The sequence below is a fragment of the Bubalus bubalis genome, chromosome 20, assembly GCF_019923935.1.
Source record: "Bubalus bubalis isolate 160015118507 breed Murrah chromosome 20, NDDB_SH_1, whole genome shotgun sequence".
In the NCBI taxonomy this organism is placed as follows: Eukaryota; Metazoa; Chordata; class Mammalia; order Artiodactyla; family Bovidae; genus Bubalus; species Bubalus bubalis.
The window spans coordinates 39,980,901-39,999,319 of record NC_059176.1 but is presented as its reverse complement, the minus strand read 5'-3'; the positions used below and the strand labels follow the sequence as shown (position 1 = coordinate 39,999,319).

The following is an 18,419-nucleotide window of genomic DNA, read 5'->3' as shown; positions in this document are numbered from 1 at the left end:
ATCCTCTGTCGTCCCCTTCATGGATGGACCTTAAAAATTATGCTGAGTGAAGTAAGCCACACACAGAAGCAGCACTGCAAATATGCTTCCACTTTACATGAGGCACCTAGAGCAGTCAAATGCATAGAGGCAAAGTGGAATAGAGGTAGTCAGGGGCTGGGCAAAGCAAGGAAGGAGAGGTGTTATGAAATGAGTATGGTGTTTTGGGTGGGGACGATGAAGACGTTTCAGCTACAGACAGTTTGTGACAGTTATACAACACTGTGAAGGTATTTATTGCCACTTAATTGTATACTTACAGTGCTAAATGTTATATTTTACCACAACAAAAAATATCTGAAGCCTCATTACACTTATTATTGGAGTCCCCACCCCGATACTGTATCCAACATAATAAGATTTTTAAAAGCTGCATGAATTGAGGAAGGCAGTTTTTCTGCTTTTTGGCTATGTTGCACTAGCTTGTGGCAGACCAACTATCTTGCCAAGATCTACTAGGAAAGCTGGATACAGTAAAAAAGCAGTTGAGACAGGAGACAGAATAGTGACTACATTTTGGGAAAGCAGTCATGGAAGAGGGAGTGAGAGGGCCTCCAGGGATGTTGGTCATGGTTTTGTTCATATTTACCTGAGTTACCTGAGTTCTTAATTAACTGAGTGTGTTCACTTTGTGAAAATTTGAGTTAAACATTTACAAAGTTTGTGCTTTTTCAAGTGTTAACACTATGCTTCAATACAAAAGTTTATAAACATCCTACCTGAGTTGAATTGATGTACTTATGCCTTTAGACATTTATGTACTCATGCATTCACTCATAGCTTCTTTTTTTCCTTTTAAGCATTCGTACAAACTCATGCATTCCCTTGTAGTTTCTTTTCTTATAAGCATTCTTGGACTGTGTCTAAAGTAAAAAAAAGTCCCTGGACTGGAGAAGAGATGGAGAGTACCCACATTTGTCCCAGAAAGTTTGACTGAGCAGATCCAGGACTAGATTCAGAGGTCCCTCATGCAAACGCACTTTCCTTTTTTAAAAAAAAAAATTAATTTTATTGAAGTATAGTTGATGTACAGTGCTGTATTAATTTCTGCTGTACAGCAAAGTGATATAGTATTATAAATATACTACATATATAATACTATATATAGTATTATATATACTATATTTATAATACTACATATAATATAATATTATGTTATATTATATATAATATATATAACAAAAATAAATCTGTCTACAAAACAGAAATAGACTCACAGACATAGTAAACAGATTTGTGGTTGCCAGGGGGAGAGGTAGTGAGAGAGTATATATATAATGTAATCTATATATATTATATAATATATTATATTATATATATTATTATACATTGATTATATTATATAGTTCCAAAGAAGAGCAGGAAGAGATAAGAAGGTCTTCCTCAGCAATCAATGCAAAGAAATAGAGGAAAACAACAGAATGGGAAAGACTAGAGATCTTTTCAAGAAAATTAGAGATACTAAGGGAACATTTCATGCAAAGATGGGCTCAATAAAGGACAGAAATGGTATGGACCTAACAGAAGCAGAAGATATTAAGAAGAGGTGGCAAGAATACACAGAAGAACTACAAAAAAGATCTTCACGACCCAGATAATCATGATGGTATGATCACTCACCTAGAGCCAGACATCCTGGAATGTGAAGTCAAGTGGGCCTTAGAAAGCATCACTATGAACAAAGCTAGTGGAGGTGATGGAATTCCAGTTGAGCTATTTCTAATCCTGAAAAATGATGCTGTTAAAGTGCTGCACTCAATATGCCAGCACATTTGGAAAACTCAGCAGTGGCCACAGGACTGGAAAAGGTCAGTTTTCATTCCAATCCCAAAGAAAGGCAATGCCAAAGAATGCTCAAACTACCACACAATTGCACTCATCTCACATGCTAGTAAAGTAATGCTCAAAATTTTCCAAGCCAGGCTTCAGCAATACATGAACTGTGAACTTCCAGGTGTTCAAGCTGGTTTTAGAAAATGCGAGGAACCAGAGATCAAATTGCCAACATCTGCTGGATCATCATAAAAGCAAGAGGGTTCCAGAAAAACATCCATGTCTGCTTTATTGACTATGCCAAAGCCTTTGACTGTGTGGATCACAATAAACTGTGGGAAATTCTGAAAGAGATGGGAATACCAGACCACCTGACCTGCCTCTTGAGAAACCTATATGCAGGTCAGGAAGCAACAGTTAGAACTGGACATGGAACTGGTTCCAAATAGGAAAAGGAGTACATCGAGGCTGTATATTGTCACCCTGCTTATTTAACTTCTATGCAGGATACATCATGAGAAACGCTGGGCTGGAAGAAACACAAGCTGGAATCAAGATTGCCAGGAGAAATAGCAATAACCTCAGATATGCAGATGACACCACCCTTATGGCAGAAAGTGAAGAGGAACTAAAAGCCTCTTGATGAAAGTGAAAGAGGAGAGTGAAAAAGTTGGCTTAAAGCTCAACATTCAGAAAACGAAGATTATGGCATCTGGTCCCATCACTTCATGGGAAATAGATGTGGAAACAGTGGAAACAGTGTCAGACTTTATCTTTTTGGGCTGCAAAATCACTGCAGATGGTGATTGCAGCCATGAAATTAAAAGACGCTTACTCCTTGAAGGAAAGTTATGACCAACCTAGATAGCATATTCAAAAGCAGAGATATTACTTTGCCAACAAAGGTCCGTCTAGTCAAGGCTATGGTTTCTCCAGTGGTCATGTATGGATGTGAGAGTTGGACTGTGAAGAAGGCTGAGCGCCAAAGAATTGATGCTTTTGAACTGTGGTGTTGGAGAAGACTCTTGAGAGTCCCTTGGACTGCAAGGAGATCCAACTAGTCCATTCTAAAGGAGATCAGTCCTGGGTGTTCACTGGAAGGACTGATGCTAAAGCTGAAACTCCAGTACTTTGGCCACCTCATGAGAAGAGTTGACTCACTGGAAAAGAGTCTGATGCTGGGAGGGATTGGGGGCAGGAGGAGAAGGGGACAGAGGGTGAGATGGCTGGATGGCATCACCAACTCTACATGGGTTTGGGTGAACTCTGGGAGTTGGTGATGGACAGGGAGGCCTGGCGTACTGCAATTCATGGGGTCACAAAGAGTTGGACACGACTGAGCGACTGAACTAAACTGAACTGAACTGAATATAATCTATATATATTATATAATATATTATATATATTATTATACATTATTATAATATATATTATACATTATATATGTATATAATATTATATAATAATATATTATATAATAGATATCAATAATGTTAGAATATATGTAATACAGTATAATATAATATGTTATAATATATTATATAAAATATGTATATATTATATAAAATATATAAAATATGTATATATTATGTATAATATATATCTATAATGTTATAATATATATAATATATTATAATATAATATGTTATGATATATTATATTATATATAATTATATATACAATATTAGAATATATATTATATATAAATATATAATTATATGTGCGTTATATATATTATATGTTATATATTATATATGTCACATATTATATGATATATAACATATAATATTATATATCATATATTAATATTATATATTATATTATATTAATTTATAATATATTATAGTATATTATATAATTATAATTCTATAGTATATGTTTTATTTTAATATATTAATATATAATTTTATTTTATATAATTTTTATAATCATATAATATAATTTTATATAATTATAAAGATATGATTATATAATTATAATTGTATAATTATTATATAATAATATAATTATATTGTTATTATTATTATATTATTAGGCAATTTCTAATCCTTTCTCAGAGCCACTCAGCAAGGAGATAGGGATTTCCCACGTATAGGGAAATCAGAGCTCAGAAAGATACTGGGATTTGCTCAAGGTCACACAGACAGTTAGGGACAGAGCCGTCCAGATCCTCTCCCACAAACTACAAAGCAACAGAAAGACATGCCAGCACAGTGCTGAACAGAGTCTCTCAAAATACTTGCCATGTGGATTCTGGCATTCATCAAAAGAAATGTTTATAGAGATCAAAGTTAAACAGCTCCAAGAGAGCTCTTAAAGTGTCTTTTGTACAACAGAGCAAAGAAGTCGAAGACTGACCATGCTGGAGATGCAAGCAAAATGATCAGGGCAAGCAGGGCCTGGGCAGCATTAGAGTCCCATCCACCTTGGGTCCCCTGCGCCCACCCCACTCCCAGGCTGAAGTGTATTGGTCCTGAGAGGTCCAAGTGACTGATTGCATCAGATATCTTTGCTTCATTTTTTCCCTAGAACCTCTCTGGCAGACATCTAGACAGGGATGAGAGAGAAGCCACGACCCATGGGGGTTAGGGTGATCACCATACAGGTTTACCCGCACTTAACACTGAAAGTCCCAGCTGCTGGGAAACCAGTCTCAGGCAAGTGGTTGCTCACCCTGTGTTGGAGAGGCCTGCCTTCCTCCTGGGACCTTGTCAGATTGAGAAAGCCAGGCTGTGACATGGGCTCCCTGCGTGACCCGTGGCTTCTTCTTTCTGGACCTCAATTTCCTCATCTCTAAAACAGGGGCTTAGCTAGGACCTCTGAGGAGGGTGCTTCTAGCTTACACATTCCTCGGTTTCTGAATCTGTGTCTCACTGAGTTCCCCAGTTTACCACCTTCCTTAGGGCAGGGCTAAGAAACCAAGCATAATAGCCCACGGGGACCAACCCCATTGGATTCCTGCAGGAGTGGCGCTTCCCACCTCGCGCCCTCTCCCCGTCCCTCTCCCACACCCTTGCTTTGTTCATTCATTAAGGGTGTCAATTAGGAGGTGATTATTCATCCTAACTACAACAGAAGGACATTTAAAATGGAGCCCACTCCACTCTTGGGGAACTGAAAGTAGGTTTACAGATTCCTGTTTACTTGACATTTTAATCAGCAAGCTGAGAGCAGAGAAACTTTAAGTGGAAGGGTCAAGAGTCATGGCCACACACATTTCCATTTCAGCAAGAAATCTTCCAGCACCCACTCCAGGCCAGAGGCTCTTGTGAGGGTGACACGATAGAGATCAAACAGAGGAGCCGAATCAAGGTCCCTGGCTTGGAAGAGCACCTGCTCAGCCAGGGATGGGGCTGTACTCATAAGGGGCTGAACACGGGGTGCCCTGTGGCAGGTGCCATGAGCGTCCCCAGGAAGTAGGGGAAGCCAAAATAGATGGTGGTTGGATGGCATGACTTTATCAATACAAACTCCCGTAACCGGGCGGGGGTGGGGGGTGGCCAGAAACATTTTCAATCAGGCCCAAGCCGGTGTTTGTGGTTCTGGAGTGCTTTAAGAGAGGTGACTGAAAATGGTTTGAGAGGTGGGGGAGGGCAGGAAAGGGAAAGGGGATTCGGCCTCAGATGCTGAGAGGCCGGTGGGGCAGCAGCCAGGCCAGCCGAGCAGCACCGCACAGAATAAGCAAGGACCGTGGGACACAGGCCAGTGCCCCATCTACGGGCCTGGCCCCCCCAGGCAGAGGGGACAGCATGAGTGGACCTGTGCAGGGTCCAGAGAAGGCCAGGGGGAGAGCCCACGGTGCAGGCACAAGATCCTGGGCTTTGCCTTCTCATACTGGGTTCTCCGTGGTGCTAGATAGGAGCCTCCATCACTTGAGAATGGGCTTGTTATTTTTATTGTGGAATAAACATAGATATAGTATGAAGCAGACTGCAAACTGGATGAATTCTGAAGATAAAACTCAAGGTTTTAAGGAACACTTCACTCACAGCTGAATGCAGAGCCCTTCAGGTACTTCAGTGGAGAAGTCCAGGTGCCCTGCCAGGCAGCAGGGACCCAGAGAAGGGTTTAAAGCAGAGAAGGAGCAGGGGCAGCTCTGCAGTTTACAGCCCAGAGGAGTGTCTGAAGAGGGTAGGAATGATACAGGAAAGGATCCTTTGGGCTGAGCCTGGATGCAGGCTGAGATCAGGAGGGGTTCCCGGGTTGGGGGCCAGTGTAAGCAAGGAAAGAGGGGTGAGGCTGCTGGGCGTGGAGGCATACTGTGAGAGACAGGGCTCTCTGTGAAGGAAGCTCTAGAGGGATGCAGAGATGGGCTGCTGACGCTGGAATGACAGCCTGGCAGAGTGGAACCTGAGTGCCATGTCCTGGGAGTGGGGAAGGGCTATCACTTCGTTTCTAAGAAGGCCACATGGTTGTGTCAGCTAAGAACATATTAGCTACCGCCTATGGGTTTTGACATGTACTTATGAACTTGAACTCCAGACCAGCTTTGACTCTCTGCTCTACCAGTTAGCTACAGTGGAATCTGGCACAATTTATTCACCTACTCCACACTTCATCTTTCTTATCTGGGAAATGGGTATCCAGTGACAACAAGGCATCTGACAGCAAACAGTGAATGTTAGTTACTCATATTTTCATTACTCAGTCTTGAATGTTTCCTAATTTCTATTACAATTTAGGTTTTGCATTATTTAGAAACTTTTTTGGAGAAGTAAATGGCAACCCACTCCGGTGTTCTTGCCTGGAGAATCCCAGGGATGGAGGAGCCTGGTGGGCTGCCATCTATGCGGTCACACAGAGTCGGACACAACTGAAGCGACTTAGCAGCAGCAGCAGCGGCAGAAACTTTTTCTCAAACATCGAATTTTGTTTTCTTGACTTTGTTGTTATTGACTTCCAACTTCCTTGGACTGTGGTTGGAAACTGTAGGTCTATTTTGAAGTTTTTGTCGAAATTTGTTCTATGACTAGTTCATGGTCAATTTTTTTCAAGTATTTCATGAACACTGCAAAGAATGCATATTCTCTGTTAGGTGAAGGGTTTTACACTTGTCCATTTGATCAAGCTTGTTAATTGTGGTGCTGAAATTTTCCATACCCTAATTGTTTTTAGCCTGTTGAACTCTCAATTACTGAGACAGGGATATTAAAAACCTACCACCGGGATTATGGATTTATCCATTTCTCTCTTAAAATTCTACCAATTGTTACGTTATATGAATATAAGCTAAACTTTAAAAAATATCTTACTGGAGAATTGTTATTTTGTATCATTATATAATGATCTTCTTTCTCCCTAATAATGCATTTATGCCTTCAGACCCCTTTTTCTGATGGTAACAATGCTACACACCAATGGAACAGTGCAGCCATTTCATTTTCTCAGATTCCTACTTGGTGTTGGAGAAGACTCTTGAGAGTCCCTTGGACTGCAAGGAGATCCAACCAGTCCATTCTGAAGGAGATCAGCCCTGGGATTTCTCTGGAAGGAATGATGCTGAAGCTGAAACTCCAGCACTTTGGCCACCTCATGCGAAGAGTTGACTCGTTGGAAAAGACTCTGATGCTGGGAGGGATTCGGGGCAGGAGGAGAAGGGGACGACAGAGGATGAGATGGTTGGATGGTATCACTGACTCGATGGACGTGAGTCTGGGTGAACTCCGGGAGCTGGTGATGGACAGGGAGGCCTGGAGTGCTGCGATTCATGGGGTCGCAAAGAGTCGGACACGACTGAGCGACTGATCTGATCTGATCTGATCTGGTCTGGTGTGCCATTTTCCATCCTCTTTACTTTCAACCTGTTTTTGCCCTTATGTTTAGGTGTGTTTGTGTAAAGAGCATAAAGTGGGATTATGAGGTTATTTTTAAAATCCAGCCTGTCAGTCTCATAAATTACTTGCGTGTGTGTGTGTGTGTGTGTGTGTGTGTGTCCTTGTCCCTGGAGCCTGACACAATCAGCCTTCCAGAAATGTTTGCTGAATGTGAAATTGATCGCCATGGCTAGAATGAAAACACAGGGTAAGGAGTGCTGTCGCTTATTGGGAATGGACTACTCAGGGGGCCAGTGCTGTGGGGAGCATGGTCTCAATATCGATGGGGGCCTTGAGGCCCAGGGAAGTCAGATGACCTGCTCGAGGTCACACAGCCAGAAGCACCCCAAGGCCTGTGCTTTCTCCTCCAGGGCCACTGCCTCTACTGTAACCAGCACCCCTTTTGCTTTTGTGCTGCCTGTCTCCCCCCACTCAGTGCCAGCCTCCCTGGGCCCAAGCCCTCTGTTGAGGCTCCATGTTAGAACACGTGGAGTGAGTCCATGTGCCTAAAGGGAGGCTGGAAGGAATGAGTCGGGGCTGCAGACTTTAGCCAGAAGGTGAGCACTCCTCCCCACCTTCCCCAGCCCCTCTCTGCAGGCAAGCTCAGCCCATAGAATGTCTGCATTAGTTCCCTAGGGCTGCCATAACAAATTGGCACAAATGAGGTGCATACATGCTCAATTGTGTCTGACGCTTTGCAATCCTATGGACTGTAACCCACCAGGTTCCTCTGTCCATGGGATTCTCCAGGCAAGAACACTGGGGTGGGTTGCCATGCCCTTCTCCAGGGGATCTTCCTGACCCAGGAATTGAACCTGAGTCTTCTGCGTCTCCTACACTGCAGGCAGATACTTTACCCACCGAGCCACCTGGAAAGCCCCAAATGAGGTGGCTTAACGGAAATTTATTCTCTCACAGTTCTCTGGAGGGTAGAAGGCTGAGATCAAGGTGTCAGCAGGGCCACGCTTTTTTGGAAGCCTCTAAGGAAGAATCCTTCCTTGCCACTTCCAGCTTCCAAGGGGTTGCCGGCAATACTTAGCTTGTAGATGCTTCACTCCAGTCTGTTTCCATCTGTATATGCCATTCTCCTGTCTGTGTGTCTCTCTGTCTTCTTGTGACCTTCTTATAAGGACACCAGGCATTGGATTCAGGGCCAAGCCTAATCCAGGATGACCTCATCTTAACTTGATTACATCTGCAAGGACCCTAAATCCAAATAAGGTTATACTCGCAGGTGTCTGGGGCTGGATTTCAGTATACTTTTGGGGAGGACACAATTCAATGCATAGCAGCACCTGCTTTCAAATAAGGTTGTCAACCTGAGCATCATGCTGTCTGTAACCAACCCCAACCCACAGTGACTCTGAACCCTCTCATCCCCACACACTGTCACTCCCCATCAGCCCCCTCTCCCCCATGCTCAGCCCCCACCATCTCTCCTTCCCACCAGCACTGCCGTCCCTCACAGCCCTTTGTGAACTCTCACCCTCCAGCCTCCATCACGGGCCACTTGGAAAGAGCTGTCTACATTTGCACCTTCTAGCTTCTCCCCTCCCACCCTTTCCTCCAGCTGCTAGAGTCTGACTTTCCCCATCCAGTCACTCCCATTTTTTCTCAGGAGATCAGAATTCAGCCAAGGGTGGCCTTGTACAGGTCAATGGTCAGACTCCATTTTTCAGACAGTGTCTTGATGTCTCTGCTTCAGCCCAAGGCCACCCTCCTCTTGCAACCCCCACATCTACAACCCTCACATCTAATCGGTTCCTGTTAAGATAAAACAACTGTGGAAGGCAGTGAGCCATGAGCTGTCTCCTCATTCACTCATATCATTTGTTTTGATTAACTCCAGTCTGACAACTCATATTAGAGGCAGGAAGGGTGGCAGGCCTGGGATGGTGTCAGCTCTGTTGCCCATTGGCTATATGCCACTTCACTACTTGGAGCCTCAGTTTGCTCTTCCATGAAATGGGAACAATGTGACCTGGTTCCCAAGGATACTGTGAGAATGAATGGAGACTATGACATAAAGAAGGTCTGGAGAATGAAATAAGTGAACGAAGGTGGATCCAGAGACGGCCTGGCCAGCCGACCCGGTTCACAGGAACCTGGATTTTAGGAGGAGTCTTCCTGAACCCAGGGGAGGCTTTGGAAAGCCTGCTCAGATTGAGGAAAGGGGAAAGAGACAAAAGACCACATCATACACAGGCAAACAGGAGAGTGAGGACTTACACAACAGTGTTCATTCATTCACCAAACATTTATTGAGAGCCTACTGTATAAGCAATACAAGCAAGACTCAGACACAGATATTTACAGTTTATAGCTGAAGAAGAAATAGAAACATACTCAGCAACCAGTTCGCTGTCCTCGTGTGGGCAGCACACTGCACAGGGGACCAGGAAGACCTGTGTGGCTGCCCTTGTCCTCCAAGGTGGGCAGAGGAATGGCAGGGAGGCAGGCAGAGTGGAGTGCTAAGAGCCAAAACAGAGAAAAGGTTCAAGGCGCACAAGGGAGGGACGCAAAGCAGGACATGGGGGCCCCCAAAACTTTCACAGAGAGCATGCTGGGATTAAAAAAAGGTCTGCAACATCCGCCTGGTGTTCCAACACTTAGAACGCTCCAGGGAGGACCTGGGGGTGAGGTGACTTGGAAGAGAAAGGAAGGCTCAGCTGCCCCTCTGTCCTGAAGGGAAGAGAGAAAGGCGGCCAGGGTCAGGAGGGTCTCGCAAACAGGCCAGACTGTGTGACGCAGGCGAGGGGTGCAGGGAGGCGTCCTGTCCTCTTCAAGGAAGAATTCATCAGAGAAAGCATGCCAAGGCTGAGACGCTGGGGTCTGGCTGCTCCAAGGGGCAGGGGCTCACCTCTGCAAGTTGAAAATGACATTCAGCAGCTTCCCACCTGTCTCCTGGCACAGAGTCCATGGCTCTGTACTTCCACCCACTTGGAGTGGTTTCGGAAGTCCGAGCATCCCCTCATGCCTCTCTCCTACAGGCCGCAGAGGGGGCTGGGATGTGCTGGGATAATGACAACATCATGTATCCTTGCAATTCATTCAGGCCATGACCCCTCCTCCTCCCCTGCCCTGCCCTGCAGTACCTGACACCATGGCCACTCCAGGCTCCACGTGCTTATTCAGAGCACCTATTCTTCTGCAGGCACCTGGCTCCTTTGTTGCCTCTGTGCCCAGGACACAAGTTGTCATTTGGCCTCTTTGAGCAGTTTTACCCCCCTTCTCCTTCTTGGCAGCTGGCAGATGAGCCAAAAGCAGGTAAGAGTTTGGGCTTTGGAGTCAGGGAGCTGCTGTTGGAAATGTTTGCTGTGCTGCCTCATGAGCAGTGTGACCTCGGGCAGTTCCCTAACTTCTCTGAGCCTTCATTTCCTCCTCACAAGGTAAATAATACTGCATACCTCAAAATCCTTTTTGAGGACCAAGCCTACACAAAGCGCTGTGCCTGCCTCATTGTCAAGTGCTCAACCAATGCCGGATCATTGCTCTTCTTGCTCAACAAGTTTGGGGGTTTTGTTCTTTCCCTTCAAAAATCTCATTTATTCTGCACTTCTGCACATGCCCCTCTTCTCGACATCTAGCTCACCCTTTCGCACTGTCTTCTCAAAGTGCCCCATCCCTCATGCCTGCCTCCTTCCTCACTGTCCCTTCAATACTGGTGTCAGGACTGTGCTGAACGCCCCCTTGACGGAGGGTGGTCTCTCTGGGGCACACCTGGGTCCTACTTCCACACACATGGCAGTTGCCGGGGAAGCCTCAAGAGTGCAGGCTCAGAGCTGGGCCCACGGTTTGAGACTACAATATGGGCATTTGATGAGACCCTCCACACGAGCCATAGAGTCCTCTTCTGGTCAACATGATATTTGCACGACATGAGCCAGTAAAATTCACCCTGACCTCGATAAAGGAAACAGTTCACAGGAACTAAGAGTTAAATGAATAGTGTTGTAGCAAGAAATGACCCTAAAAAGAGTTTGCAGGTAAAGAGTGGATAGAAAAGAACACAGAGGGGGTAAAAATTAATCATTGATCTGGAAATGGTCACAGGGAATGATCAGCCCACTCATTTTATAGATAAAGAAACCAAGGCTGAGGCAGGCACAGTGACTCGCTTAAGGCACATAGCAAGGCCAGATCAAGGGCTTCTGCACAGGCTGACTCCAGGTTTAATGTCTTTGCCTCCCACACCCTAGGGTCCACTGTATGGTATTTGTGGAGTCATTAGTGTAACTTTCTACAATATTCTTTAAACAGAATGATTTTGGAAATGACCATTGGCCTCAGGTTCTATTTAATAAGCTATTATTTCTGATTTAGAGCACTTGCAGCTCCCACACAGTTCTCATGTTCTCCTGGGAGAACACCCCATACCCCACCCTTTTAGTTCTTAGGGCTGGTCCCAGGGACAATGGGGGATGGGCTGCAGGAAGACAAATGAGAACAACAGTAGTTACTCTTTATCCCTCCTGTTGCTCCCACCAAACATTCCTCTGCATGTGAGAGAGAAATAAGCTGCAAATGACTCAATTTTAAAATAACACTGAGAAAAATAATCAAGGCTTGGAGCTACCAGTGAATCACTGCAGTTCTTTACTTTGTAAAATATTATTTTCTTTTTAAGTGGACAAGTACTCCAAGGAATACAGATTCTTCTGTATTGTGGTCCTTTAGAGGGGTCATAGTACCACCCACACCATGAGGCACAGGGCCTATCATTCCACCAGGGGTTAGCTGTGGGCCTCACCCTCCCACCCCTTCCGACTGCTCTGGGATGACAAATCACGGACATTTGAGTTGACCCAAGATCCTGTGTGGGCTCCGGACTTGGACACCAGGCAGTGGGGAATAGGTTTTTTCCTCTACTATAAAGCATCGTCTTCCTCTATCGGAAACATCAGGCATGAAATTTATGAGCAAGTCTTTGCAAGGATGCAAACACAAATTCTGACCTCTGACCGCCTAATCTCAAATGGTGTGTGCTGAGAATGCTTTATGGTAGCTCTGCATCAATATGAAGATCCAGTGCTGTCTACCAGAGAAAGAATTTAAATCAGTTGTTTTTTGATTTACCTTCAGTGATGCCTTTGGAGAGCAAGGAGAAAAGATGCTGACTGTTAAGGCCTGTAGCATGCAAACACTCCCACCTGTCCCATATCAGTCACAGGGTCTCCAGGCTCAAAGAGATTGGTGAAATCATCCAGCAGCTCCACACCCCTATCTGATGCATCAATTCTGTCTCCATCAGTCTCTGTTGTAATGAATTCTAGAACAGGGAGCTCACCACCTCATAAAGCTCAGGTGCTCAAAAATGGGAAAGGCCTGCCATAACGATGGATGGAAATCTGCTTCCCATGACTTCTTTCCCACTGGTCCCAGTTCTGTCCTATGTGGGCCACTCAGGTCACTGCTCACCCCCCACTGCTCCCCCCTCCCCCACCAGCTACATAGCTCCAGACCTCCTGAGCAGCCACTTTTCATGGAACAGCTAGCATGCTCAGTCACAGCATACTGCCAGATGAGTGATGTTTGGGTCAGTCAAGCCCTCAGAATCTAGAGAGAACAAGTAGCAGGCGGGCCTTGCAGATGAAAGCTCAGAAATCTTGAGCCATCGAGGGCTACCTCATAATCTTGAAATCCCTCCACTCTGGTTTCCAAAAACCACTCACATCCCTCTCTCACAGCTCCCTTATAACAAAGGGAAACACAAACCAGGAGTCTGATTAAGTGCCTTAAAGCTCAATGAATGGAGCTCACACTGTTTGCAGAGGTTGTGCCAGGAGGATCAAAGGGCTAGATACAGAGGAGTCCCCAGGATTCATCTAACCCTCACCTCTCCTTATAGGAAAGAGGATGCTGAAGCCAGGGAGAAAGAGACTCACCCTGGGTCGCACAGAAGGTTAGTGATGAACTCCCAGGCTTAAGTAATTTCCACGGCCAAAGGGCCTGCTTCTCCAGTCAGGCACTGCCCCTTGACATCATCACTCCAATACCAACTGGCCTAATCTGCCCCATCACTCTTGGTACTGACGGAGCGGCGTATGGCCCTTACTGAGAGGTGTGGTTCTCCGGGTTCAGGCCTAATCAGAGAGCCCCGTAGCTGCGGCGCGGCTACCGGAGAGCCGGGTCGGAGGTCCGCTGGGTGCTTGGCCCAGCCGCACAGCTCTTGCAGGCCCTGGCGGAAGTCGCGGCGCAGCAGGCAGTAGAGTAGCGGGTTGAGGCAGCTGTTGGAGTGTGCCAGGCAGATGGACACCGGGAAGAGGTAGGCCTGCACCAGGAAGTAGGCGCGGTCCCAGGGCACCGCGTTCAGCTTGATCAGCACCCCCCAGAACGTAAGCACTTGGTTGGGCAGCCAGCAGAGCACGAAGACCAGCAGCACGCATGCCAGCGCCCGGGTAACCCGGGAGCGACGTCGGTGCCTGACTCCAGACGGCCAGCGTACCCGCTGCCGCCGCAGGAAGCGCAGAAGCAGCAGCGAGCAGGTCCCCAGCGTGACCAGTGGCAGCACAAAGGCCACGGTGATCTTTTGCAGATGGTAGAAGGCCAGCCAGTCGGGACCGCCGTCGGGGAAGCGCAGCAGGCACAAGCGTTCGCCCCCAATGCTGGCCGCTGTGGCGAATAGGGCGGTGGGTGCGGTAGCCAGGACTGCGGTGGCCCAGAGCAAGCTGCACACGCAGACAGCCCACAGGGTGCCCCGCCGGCGGGGGCGCAGCGCCCTCGCCACCGCGCAGTAGCGCGCCACGCTCATGGCGCTAAGGAAGAAGCCGCTAGCGTACATATTGAGCACCGTAAGCGTGAGCACCACCTTGCACATGGCACCCCCGAAGGGCCAGCTGAAGTCGCGCACCATGTCCACGGCCCAGAAGGGCAGTGTCAGCACGAACTGCAGGTCGGTGGCTGCAAGGTTGAGTAGGAAGCAGTTGAGCAGGGATCGCCGGCGCCGCTGCTGGGACCGCACCAGAACCAGCACCAGCACGTTGCCCACCAGCCCCACAGCGCACAGGGCCAGGTAGGCGCCCGCGATCAGAGCGCGCAGTGCCAGCGCCGCTCCGGCCTCTGCCACTCCCTCCAGGCCGTCCAGGCTGCGGGGACCCCAGGTCGGGCGAGTGCTCTCAGATCCGTTGCCCACTGAACTGTTAGAGGGCTGCCGAGACGATGCGTCTCCAAACCAGTTCAGGGGGAGCACGGCCCCGAAGGCGCGGGCCATGCGACAGCTGCCTCTGGCTGACTCCATCGCCCTTGGTGGAGCTCAGGGATCTGCTCAGGTCCACTCCGAAGCCAGCGGCTAAACTGGGACGACTAGCGGTGTTCAGTATTGCGCGGCAGCACTTTTAAAGGGATGAAGGCTTCCCTGATTGGTCAGTTGCACTCGCGCCCTGCCCTAAGCGCTTCCAGACCGTATTTCTATTGGTTACTTCTTTACCTTCGATTTCGTCAAGAACTGAGGACCCTCAGCCAGAGTGGAGGCCGGAAGCTGAGAGGTCAGGTCGGAGGAGAAGGCTTCTGCGATTCACGTGGGCTCAGGGTTGCGGCTGTGTGTGGGTCGCTGAGTGAAGACCCAAGGCTAGAAACAGAGCGCCTCCCGCAGCGGTTCAACCTTCGGGACTGGAGAAGGGTTCCGACAAGTTTCGCCTCGGGAAGCAGCATACCCCTCCACCTTCAGCCTGTGCGGGCCCGGAAATACTCAACGGGAGACTTGCTCGGGACCAAATAGCAGGGACTGGCAGTCTCTTTGCCTCCAGCCCTGCTCCCTTAAACGGTCCCCCAACCCCGGACTCCTCTTGGTAAAGGCATTTCTCTAGCTGTGCTTTAGCGTTGGGCACTCCTCATCCCCTCTCCCCTTTTGTTCCGTTCTCGGTCTCAAAGTGCCCGAGATCTTCCCATGGCCAGATTTTCTTATGGCTGGCTCTTTCTCAGCACTTGGGCTCAAATGTCACCTCTCAGAAAGGCCTTCCCGCAACTACCTCCTTCTGTACTTCCAGAATTTTTTATTGCATACCTTCTATGCAATCCACCTTGCTAAACACTAGGGATGCAGCAATACACATGGAACATATCTCCTCCTGGGAGATAAAGACAAGTAAATGAGATGATCTCATATAGGGGAAAGTGCAAAATTAAAAAAGAAAAAATCACGGTAATAACTCAGTGAGTGTTAGGGCAGGAGGCTCAAGGAAGGTGGTCGGGTTTAAGGATGGGAGGGTTCCCAGGAGAAGGGGAGACGGTAGTCCCCTTTATGTTACTTACCAGCTGTGTGTCTTAGGGCTAATTGATCTACCTTGCCTACCTGTAAAGGAGGAGGATGATAACCTCTTGTGAGGGTCATGGGAGAACTAATCAAGCTAAGAGAACCCCCTTCTCCTCCTCATTCTGATCTCCTGTTTTGCTGAAGGCCCTCTCTATGGTGCTCAGTCCCCCATTGGCTTTAGTCTGGAGCTCCCACTCTGAGGAGCCCTTTCCTTCTTTCCTGCTCTCCTAGGAGCTTTGGGAGAGCATACCGCCAGGAGCTGGGAGGTAGTCTCCAGAGGGCAGGTCTTCCCGGTGTCTCCTATCCTTAATCAGTGACCACAGGCAGATTCACTGCCAGACCTCCCTTGCCTGGGAGACAGAGAATCTGAAGCAAGTGGGATTCTCTCCCCAGTGGTCACAAAAGAGGAAATTAACCCAATTACCCAGTTCTAGTCTGGGCCAGGGGCTTCCCCTGTGGCTCAGTGGTAAAGAATCCACCTGCAATGCAGAAGATGCAGGTTTGATCCCTGTGTCTTGAAGATCCCCTGGAGGAGGGCATGGCAACCCTCTCCAGTATTCTTACCTGGAGAGTCCCATGGACAGAGGAGCCTGGCAGGCTATAGTCCATAGGGTTGAAAAGAGTCGGACATGACTGAAGCAACTTAGCCAGAGCTGGCCAGAGCCCAGATGAACCAGTAATCTGATAGAAAGTTTGCAAAATTAGATCATACTTTCCCAGAGTTTCCCTTTAGTGGGCCCTGGTGGCCTAGGAATTTTTCTTCCTCTTATGGGAGTTGTCATTGAATGTCAGATAGCCCAAGTTCTAGTCTCTGTGCCCTGGCTACTAGCTTGCTTTGTGGTTTGGGACAAGTGACTTGCCCTCTCTGGCCTCAGTTTTCTTGTCTTTAAAATGGTCTGTAAAACCTCTTATGGTTCTCACAGGCTAAGAGTTCTCTATGTATGTCTTGTTTTCATTCATTCATGGATGATCTTTGGGGTGCTTCAGCCCAGGATCTCCTCTCCCCATTGCAATCAGAAGGTAAGCCAGATCACATGCCTCTGTGATGCTCTAGGACATCTTATCTTATTTAAAATAAACTCCTCACTCCTTCCCTAATCATAAGGCCGTTCCTGATCTGGGGCCAGCTCACCTACCTGATCTCGTCTAATAGCCCTCCAACCTGCACTCCCTTCTGTGCGAGGCTCCACCTGCACTGGCCTCCGCTGTCCCTCCAGGGCACCAAATTCTCTCCTGTCTCTGGGACTCTGCACTCACCAGGCCCTCTGCTTGGGGTGCTTTTCCCCAGTTTGTCCCAAGACTGACTTTTTAAAAATTTTTATTTTTGAAAGTCAATGTATTTTATTAAAGTATAATTGATTTACAATGTTTCAAGTGTACAGCAAAGTGATTCAGTTATATATATATATATTTTTCTTTTACCGATTCTTTCCCATTATAGGTTATTACAAGATATTGGATATAGTTTCCTGTGCTATCCAGTAAGACATTGTTGTTTATCTATTTCATATGTAGTAGTATGTATCTACTTCATCTACTTCATGTATCTAGTTCATCCCGAGCTCCTAATTTATCTCTGCTGCTGCTAAGTTGCTTCAGTCGTGTCCGACTCTGTGTGACCCCATGGACTGCAGCCTACCAGGCCCCTCCGTCCATGGGATTTTCCAGGCAAGAGTACTGGAGTGGGGTGCAATTGCCTTCTCTGAATTTATCTCTGCCCACTCCCTTTTCCCTTTGGCAACCATAAGTTTGCTTTCTATGTGTGTGAGTCTGTTTCTGTTTCATAGGTAAGTTCGTATGTATCTGTTTCTTAAATTCCACACATTAAGTGATATCACATTTGTCTTTTTCTGTCTGATTTACTTCACTTAGTATGATCATTGCTTGGTCCATCCATGTTGCTGCAAATGGCATTATTTTGTTCTTTTGTATGACAATAATAGTCCATTGTGTGTGTGTGTGTGTGTGTGTGTGTACACACATCTTTATCCATTCATCTGTCAATGGACATTTAGGCTGTTTCCACACCCATGCCTTGGTTATTGTAAATAGTGCTGCTATGAATATTGGGTGCATGTATCTTTCTGATTTAGAATTTTCCTCCTTTCTGAATATATGCCCAGGAATGGGGGTTGTTGGATCATATGATAATTCTATTTTTAGTTTTTGAAGAAACTTCTATACTGTTCTCTGTACTGGCTGCACCAATTTACCTTCCTACCAACAGTGTGGAAGGGTTCCCTTTTCTCCACACCATCTCTAGCATTTTTATTTGTAGACTTTTTAATGATGATTATTCTGACCAGTATGAGGTGATACTTCATTGTAGTTTTGATTTGCATTTTCTAATAATTAGTAATGTTGAGCATTTTTTCATGTGCCTGTTGGCCATCTATATGTCTTCTTTGGAGAAATGTCTATTTAGATCTTCTGCCCATCTTTTGATTGGTTGTTTTTTTTTTTTTTTTTTTGGTTTATATGTTGAGCTGTATAAGCTATTTGCATATTTTGGAAATTAATCCCTTGTCAATTGCATCATTTGC

General features: G+C 46.6%; 1 protein-coding gene across 2 annotated transcripts; it reads right to left on the bottom strand.

Annotated features, from left to right (window-relative positions):
- Positions 1 to 9,820: 9,820 nt before the first annotated feature.
- On the bottom strand, positions 9,821 to 14,937 carry LOC102391395 (relaxin-3 receptor 1-like). Of its 2 annotated transcripts, none has more exons than XM_025271224.3 (2): positions 13,681 to 14,937; positions 9,821 to 10,487 (listed from the first exon to the last, which is right to left on the bottom strand). In XM_025271224.3, exons 1-2 carry the CDS (start codon positions 14,860 to 14,862, stop codon positions 10,482 to 10,484), a joined length of 1,188 nt encoding a protein of 395 aa, XP_025127009.3. In that variant the 5' UTR covers positions 14,863 to 14,937; the 3' UTR covers positions 9,821 to 10,481. The 2 variants fall into 2 exon arrangements, 1 of the variants encoding a protein (XP_025127009.3); XR_006546939.2 differs by having other exon boundaries at positions 13,511 to 14,937.
- Positions 14,938 to 18,419: the final 3,482 nt, after the last annotated feature.